This window comes from Anoplophora glabripennis, unplaced genomic scaffold (assembly GCF_000390285.2).
Source record: "Anoplophora glabripennis isolate ALB-LARVAE unplaced genomic scaffold, Agla_2.0 scaffold2613, whole genome shotgun sequence".
NCBI lineage: Eukaryota > Metazoa > Arthropoda > Insecta > Coleoptera > Cerambycidae > Anoplophora > Anoplophora glabripennis.
The window spans coordinates 1-8,795 of NW_019418692.1; the positions used below are offsets into that span (position 1 = coordinate 1).

At 37.9% G+C, this 8,795-nt stretch overlaps 1 protein-coding gene across 1 annotated transcript; it reads right to left on the minus strand.

Moving 5' to 3' along the window:
- Positions 1 to 2,960: 2,960 nt before the first annotated feature.
- On the minus strand, positions 2,961 to 5,862 carry LOC108905281 (probable cytochrome P450 6a20; the record flags this gene model as incomplete). The annotated part of the gene is made up of 5 exons (XM_023456767.1): positions 5,632 to 5,862; positions 4,585 to 4,728; positions 4,257 to 4,443; positions 3,378 to 3,697; positions 2,961 to 3,194 (listed from the first exon to the last, which is right to left on the minus strand). Coding segments are annotated over exons 1-5 (1,111 nt in total), but the record flags the coding sequence as incomplete, so codon positions are not given.
- Between the last annotated feature and the right edge of the window lie 2,933 nt (positions 5,863 to 8,795).

Here is an 8,795-nt window from a genome sequence, read left to right on the forward strand (position 1 = left end):
CGTAACGTTGTATCAAATTTAAAAAAGAATGATCGATTTATCGTAAATAGTTCCCAAGAAAAATTGTATTCTAGTTGCGCGATTGATTTTGAAGAGCGAGAACGAGTTTTTTCAAACGCGATGCTTGCCGTCGTTCACTTCCTCCACCCTTCCGCCGCGCCACGGCTCGCTGAAAAATCAAGCGACCCACTGACTTTTGACAATATTTCTTATGCTTCTTAACATACTTCCACAAATAAAATATTTTTATCTGGGAAAGTACTCGGTTTGTCCGTTATGACAGTATTTTTTTTTTGCCGCTACCAACCTAATTTGTTTAACAATAGGCCGTCAACTTTGACAGTCTGTAACTCCGTTGTTTTTCAACGAATCTTGACAATTTTTTTTTAAATTAAGGGCCCCATATTCTTTAAATAGTGTTTTCCGCAAAGACAAATAATTTCAAACATTTAATAACTGAATAATCTAAAGCTTATCAAATAATAGGAATGTTATGTCATGCCATCTGGTTATTTTCAAAGACGCCGCAGTAAAACGAATAAACAGGTGCAAAAAACGATCAAACCATCAAGGTTTTAGGTACTGAAATCTACGAAAATACTAACTTTTTTATATATAATTCCACATGTAAATATTCTTATAACATTTACTTGCTTAGTCCTACATATAAAATTGTTTACTTNGAAGTATCTCGCCTTACAATTCGTACTAGCCTTTAAGCTTTATACGTCCTGGTGGCCGATGGTGTCGGACTCTCTGTATACAACGCTTCTCGGTCTGATGGGTATACACGCCGACCAGGGAGAAGCGTACGGATACTATATGGAACGACCCGGAGATTGGGTGGGCACGCCGAACCTCTAGGTCTTGGTTCACATATCCCCTATTACCCAGCGTACATCAAGGTGCGGGACACCAAGCAACGCTGTAGTAAACACGACGGCTTCGTCAGGATTGGGTTTAACACGCCGAATCCAACGATTGCACTGTCGTGCGGGTTGAGACGGACGGTGGAATTTGTGTGTGGGTTACCAAGAATATTCTTCTCGGGCCCACAGTAATTCCACACTTAAAGTGTACAAATCTTTTCGGACTTGTACCCGGTTGGAACGGATAATAATAAGGAAAATAATTCTTACTAGGTTCACTGGTTATTCGGGGCTGGCTTCGGTGGAGAGTTCTTGCTGGCGGTGGACGTCTGTTCGGTGTTGAGTTCTGGATACGAACTGTCGGTTTCGGGGAATGTCGAGGACTTTTGTTGCCCAAATCCCCACCGGATTGACACCAGTCGTGGTGGGACCTCCACGTGACCAACGGCTTGTCAGAGTGGGGTATCGGCCGGTCGGACCCGCGAGTGGATATTTGATATATATGTAGAAAAATCAATAATTCTCGCCGCCGGGATAGAATAATCCGAAATAAAAATAAATATTTTTAAATTCAGACCTAATAAAAATCAAAAATAACACAGGTTCATTACATCAGTAATAATATTTATACTTGCCATCTCGTTAATAAAATATACATCATTTTGCATTAAAAACATAATTATAATATTTATGTACGTTATAAAATATCATTTATCCATTAGATAAATAATTTCCCAATCTTTTCCTGAATAAAAATGCAACAATAATTTCACTTATAATTTTTAATGAAATCTATGACATTTCTCATGATTTTTCGTAATTTTGAGCAATTCCAAAATTCTTTTCGTAACGTTGTATCAAATTTAAAAAAGAATGATCGATTTATCGTAAATAGTTCCCAAGAAAAATTGTATTCTAGTTGCGCGATTGATTTTGAAGACCGAGAACGAGTTTTTTCAAACGCGATGCTTGCCGTCGTTCGCTTCCTCCACCCTTCCGCCGCGCCACGGCTCGCCGAAAAATCAAGCGACCCACTGACTTTTGACAATATTTCTTATGCACTTCCACAAATAAAATATTTTTATCTGGGAAAGTACTCGGTTTGCCCGTTATGACAGTATTTTTTTGCCGCTACCAACCTAATTCGTATAACAATAGGCCGTCAACTTTGACAGTCTGTAACTCCGTTATTTTTCAACGGATCTTGACAATTTTTTTTAAATTAAAGCTCTTTTCATGAGCTTTTGAATATGTAATAATATATTACTATATCACGCTCGTGCGTCGTATATTTAATTTTGCAACAAAGGCTAAATAATAAAAAAAAATTCCAGGTTGCACTTTTGAAATTTAAAAAAAAAATGATAGATTTCAATGTATTATTATGAAATCTACCATGAAAAAAATCAGTGCGATTGTGGAAGATGCTCGGGATCGTCCAGACTAATAATTAGTTAATTTGTCCATAACTTGTAAACTATTCAACTTATCGATTCCAGATTTCGTGTGAGTTATTAGACAGTGATAAGGATGAGAGAATGCGATGCCAAAACGTTGTGGTAATAATAACGCAGTTTATAAATGTTTAATTCAAAAGTCATAAATAAAATTCCTCAGTATATAACTTTTGATCTAATCAATATTTTTTGACGCTCGAGGGCTAGTTTTGCAGGTCTTTCGAAGACAAAAAAAAAGTACTTTACTGTTTTCTCGTAGAAATGAACGGAAAAACGTTATACGAGAAAAACGTGAATTTACGTAAAAATTTTTATGACTGTGGAAACTAATATGTTATTGTACATAATATTTAGCATCTATAGTGAAAAATTCAGCTTGCCGAAACGAAAAGTCGCGTCCAACTCTATATTTCCTGGCCTATTAACTGAAAAGTATCGTATATTCACAAATTTTGATCCAGTACTTTTTTAAGTGATTCAGAACTATCTTGCAACAACGGGGTTGGAAGAAATTCAATAAAATGACAAAAAAAAAATAGTTGACATTTCTAAAAACTCGAGAGGATTTTCACTTTTCTAAACAGCCGCCCTTAAAACTCAGCGACCTCTTTTGAATCATTCGCTTTTTACTTACCATCGATGACTTGTTTCATATAAAACAACTCGTTCATCGAGTCGTAAGTGACTTTATCGTCGTGTTTCGCGAGGACTGTGCGGATTTCTTCTCTTACTTTGTCCTGGGTGGCGGTGTTCCTCGCCAATTCAAAAAGGGCGAAGGTCATGGTAGTGGAGCTGGTCTCGAATCCAGCTATGAAGAAGACGAAGCTTTGCGCTATTATCTCAGGCATAGTCAGGGTGTTGCCGTTTTCTGTAAGTTCAAACACATCATTATTATTATTTCATTTACGTATAAGTACATTTTCGAACGAAATAATCTGTTGGGTGTCCTTAACAAGCACAATTTTTTTTGGTTTAATTTCATCCATAGAAGCTACCCTTCCTTGTATATAAAACGTTTGATAGTACCCTATCACACCTGTAGGCTTCATACCTGTAGCATTGTCATCTTTGGCCTTCATCTCGAGGAGCAGCTGCATGAAGTCGTTACGCTTGACGCTGTTCTTCTCCCTGTACGAGATGGTGTCTTGCACGACCGATGTGTAGAAATCGCACACTTCCTTCCTGAACACACGGAGAGAAAGGGCTCTAGCAGCTTTGGGGAAGCTGATGCAGAAGGCCTCTTTCATCAGTTCCAATGTGGAGGTCTCCAAGACCTTCTTCCCGTAGACCCTGAAAGAAGAATTGGGTTGTTCGAAGCTATTGCAATCCAGGCCAAACGCGCATGAACCGATGATGTCCGTAGAGAACCTAGAAGGAAATGTCGTTACTACAAGATAAGGTGCTAAAAAACGCTTGAAGTGAGTCTCCTCACATATATGCAACAGTTCCAGATACATAAAATCTGAAGTGGATGTTACTTTTCTTGCCATCATGCCACTGTGAGCTGAACCCCATTGAACTAATCTAGATGGATATAAAAACATACATGCCACAATAAGCAGCTCTGAATACAAGAGGTAAAATTATAATAGAATCACTTGTCATACATTTGGAAGCCATTGATGACAGCTTTAGTGACGGTGGCTGTGACAGATACAAAAGTTATTAATGATTTTATTAATGATTATAAGATCGTTTCTAGTGCCTCATCGATGGCATATCTCATTTTTGGAAGCGATTGACGCTAAAAGATTTGGAATTTAGACAATTCTAATCTCCAATTCAAGTTGGATATTTTAAATCTGTTACATGTATGATAACGTAGCTTATACAACTAGTACTATTGGTACTTGCATCAGCGACGTGCACTTCTTTGTAAGCTTTACTTATTATTATGACGAAATATTAGCATAGCTTTTGATTTTCCTTACCCAAAATATCCTTAATGTCCACAGCTTGCTTTCCCGCAACTTCGTCCTTGATATACTTTTCCAGGATTACGCCACAGTCTGCCATTGTCTGGAACATCATCCTCATCTTCCCCGACGTGAAAGTCGGCGTCAGTTTGGCCCTCAAGTTCTTCCATTTCATTCCAGTTATGGCAAGTAGATGTACACCTAAAAATTTTAACTTGTATACAAGTAACGAAATAATTATTTATCTAGAAAACGCCTTGGATGAGCGTTGGAAAGAATCGACTGTAAAATTTACGAAAGTTATTACTGTATAAGTATATATGCTCAATTTTCGGTGCTTACTTAATGGATCTGCCTTTTCGTTAAAATATATGCCTCTGTCCATAAAATTGTTGAAATCTTTTGTCATTATGTTTTTCACCAAATCCAAGTCAAGCACCATATATATTGGAACAGCCATTGTATAGAACCCGCAGCCCTTCCAACCTAAAAAGAACAGTTCTTTTAATGTGCAGGTCCTTGTAATAACCTCAAAAGGTTGTTCGTGGGGTTATTTTGGACCAAAAACTTTTTGACTTAAAGTGACTTCAAGGAAAACTTCATAACAGTTACAAATCGGAAGAAGATTTTCTGTTGGCAAGTAGAAGTTAGAAGTAATTTCCTATCGATTTTATTGAGGTGTGTTGTGGTCCTATAGTTCGAGAGATATTCGAGGTTTTCCATACTTTGGTTGTTTGTTATTTGCGTATTAAGACATGGATGGTATGTATATCATTCATGAGGATCAAGTAGCGGAAAGGCCCCAAATGGGATCCTTACGGTTTAGACGCTATCTATCCTCATTTAGAGAGCTGAAATCGTGATTTTCTTAAAAAACAACTGATTATCTCGAAACCAGTAAGTTTTAAACAACATATACATTTAATAATAGTTTGTTGCCTTTTTATTTTTTTCTTCATATTTGTTTTATTTGTATGTTTGTATTATTTTAATTTTTTTATATTTTATTACTAGAATTAACATATCCTGTTATTGGGCATTGCCTGTTGGATGTGTATTTTAAATAAACTCTACCTAATATTAACCAAGGAATTCAAAAACGCAATAATATACAGTTCCCTTTAAAATTGCAAAGCTATGTTCACGCGAAATGGCACACCCTGTAAAGTTTTTTGAGTAAGGAAACAAATTAAAACGGTGCGCATTAATTCTGCATTGCTATGCACAAGGCCGTCTTCAATGTGAACAATAAGCCACGATAATAAGAGTATCATGAAAACCACAATAATAGGTCTTGCATAATCTAATAAAATTTTAAAATTTAAAGTAATTGTTTGAATGGAATGTAAAACATATTTTTGTATCATCCACACTAGTCTGTATACAAACCTCTCGCCTTGGCTTCTTTGTACAACAAAGCAATATGCTCTCCTATGCTCAATTGGCTTGTCAGTGGGTTTGGAATGTTCCCGAACGGTATTTTGGGCACGAAATATGGGATACCTTTCCTCTTCCAGTACTGGTACTTCCATTTAAAGTAGGCGTAGACGACAACTGTCAGCGTCACGAAGAACGCCAGCGCATCGTAGGCGATGGAGTTTGTGAAGAGAACCATTGCCCTCCTGAAAAATAAGAAGAGCCGTTTTGTAGGATTAAGAATGCATACTTTTTTTAATGAAAGCGTATATTAAAGTGTATAGTTTTCATTGTACGTTGTAAGAGTGAAGATAAAGAAACTACACACTCAACTACTAACACGAATATGATACTTAACACTTATTTTGTGTTTGGTTTTACGTCAACAGAAATCTGTGGTGAATAAAACCACATGTACTGTGTATAAAAGTTTTGGTACCACAGTGCATGGTGCCAAATAAACTGAAGCACAGTTTTGTAAATATTAATTCACTAGTATATGGTAGACAAACCTCGTGATTTCTTTGCCGGGAAGTTGAAAGAACTGAGGCAACAAAGTAGTAGAGTTCTCGTGAATGCATCAATACCAAACAACGCTTTGCAAGCATCTTACGAGATGGGTTATCGAGTCGCGAAATATAAAAAGCGTCATATCATCGCAAGAACATATCTGCTGTAGAAACTTCTTCCAGTAATGCCTTTGTCCGATAATACAATCAGTCCCAGACTACAGCGTATGACAGAGGACATCAATGAATTGAAAAAATCAAAGCAATTGAGTTGCTGCTGGCTGAAGCTACGGAATAAATAAGGATGCTCATTCGATAAACTATGCAAGATTCATATGTGGTAATCACATTGCAGAAGATCTCTTTTGCAAAATTGTCATTGCATGTCCGAAGTCTCTGGATTTGTTCGGGATCCTTGATACTTTTATATCACAAAATAATTTGGATTGGACTAAGTGCGACTTATTACACACAAGGAAGGGGTCGCATTAAACTATCCAAGTCCTGAACCCAATCGGGGTTTAGAATGTGGAGTGAATTACCTAACGCAGTCTTGAATTTATTCATGGTGTTTTGTCTGCTGGACTGGAGTACGATCTTCCATACTGAATACTAGTGACACTGGTTGATATATTGAAGACGTCAGGGTACTATTGGAGTATCGGAATCGGCAACAGTAAATTAGTTGCTGAATGCACTAGGTATTCGTACACCAGCATGTGCACTAGAACCTTTCTATATGTCGACTAAGACAAATTTGGGAACTTGGGGGAGAAGAGGAGGTTTAGCTGCAAGACAGTGGGAGTAATACGTCGACATACACGCATTCGCACTGAGGCAAGTTCCGGTTCATTACATAAAATTTGAAATGAGGTTTTAGTTACACTAAGTGAGTCCTAATCTCCTACAAATACTCACTAGTCCCAACTGAATAAATTCCAAGAAAGTATTGTGACGCACTTTTCCTCGGTTCTCTCTCTATAGGTCGGTAGGTGTTACTTTTTATTACTTTTAACTATGGTGTGTGCACCCCCTGTAATTAAATTTTTAGGAAAGGTCTTTTATTCCTCGGACTGGACTCTAAACGGTAAAATTAGTTAATAATTTATATAGTTGGTTTAGTCTCGGGCGCCAGTTTCCCTATATTTTACGTGGGGGAAACTCCACGCAACCCTTACCCTCGGTTTAGAGTAAAGTGCACAGGTAGCTACAGTGATGAAAGTAAATTCCAGGGGTCAAATGTATTTCTTTTCGGAGAAAACGGCAGAGAGTAGTTTTCTAGTTGTAGTTTTATTTTAAATATAAAATTAAACGGAATTATTTGTGTATTTCGACAAAACGGTATCAGCGTTTTTGCTGGTTCGGAATCTTATCAGTTTACTTCGGTTTTGAAAGAAATACATCTATTAATTTTACTGGATTTATTCACAAGGAAAATATTAAAACTTTGTACAAATACAAATCGTGCCAATCTTAATTTCTACCTCGTACGAAATGACTGGAAATATTTATAAGCTAACTAAACAACAACTATATACAATAACGATGTTAGAGACAAAACTAAAAACTGTAGATTTCGGTTTTTACAACTTAACTTATCACCTTTGAACAGATTTAAAAGAAATATAGGTTTTATGAACGGAATTAAAATAAAACGTTTGTTATTCTGCAATATTCAACGGTTTTAAGTAAAAAGGTGATTGTAGACGGTACTGATACAGAAATAAAATATTTGTAAATATTTTGTCGGTCCCTGCTGAAAACTAAACAAAATTATACGGAATTATTTCAGAATAATTTACACTCAGGTCGGTGGTTAAATAGCGGTAATGTTACTCTCAGGTCGACGGTTAGATAACGGTAGTACGGTCCAGCAAGCAATGCAAAATTAACAAGCGGTAAGCGGTAGCGATAACCAGTGAAGAAAGCCCAGGCGGTGCCAAGCGGAAAAATCGGGTGGCGATAGGATGGTAAAACGGGATCCGAAGTATCTCGCCTTGCAATTCGTACTGTCCTCTAAGTTTTATACGTCCTGGTGACCGACGTTGTCGGACTCTCAGTATACAACGCTTCCCGGTCTGATGGGTATACACGCCGATCAGGGAGAAACGTACGTATATGGAACGACCCGGAGATTGGGTATACACGCCGAACCTCTAGGTGCAAGTTCACATATCCTCTATTACTCAGCGTACATCCTGGTGCGGGACAACGGGCAACGCTGTAGTAAACACGAAAGCTTCGTCAAGATTGGGTATACACGCCGAATCCAACGATTGCTCTGTCGTGTGGGTTGAGAAGGACGGTGGAATTGGTGTGCGGGTTACCAAGAATATTCTTCTCGGGCCCACAGTAATTCCATTAAAGCGTACAAATCTTTTCGGACTTGTACTCGGTCGGAACGGACCATAATAAAAGGAAAATATTTCTTACTGGATTTACTGGTTATTCCTGGCTGGCTTGCTGGCGGTGGACTTCTAGTCGGTAGTGAGTTCTGGCGGTGGACTTCTGGTTGGTAGTGAGTTCTGGCTAGGAACTGCCGGTTTCGAGGAATGTCGAGGGCTTTTGTTGCCCCAATCCCCACCGGATTAACACAAGTCGTGGTGGGACCTTCACGTGACTAACGAC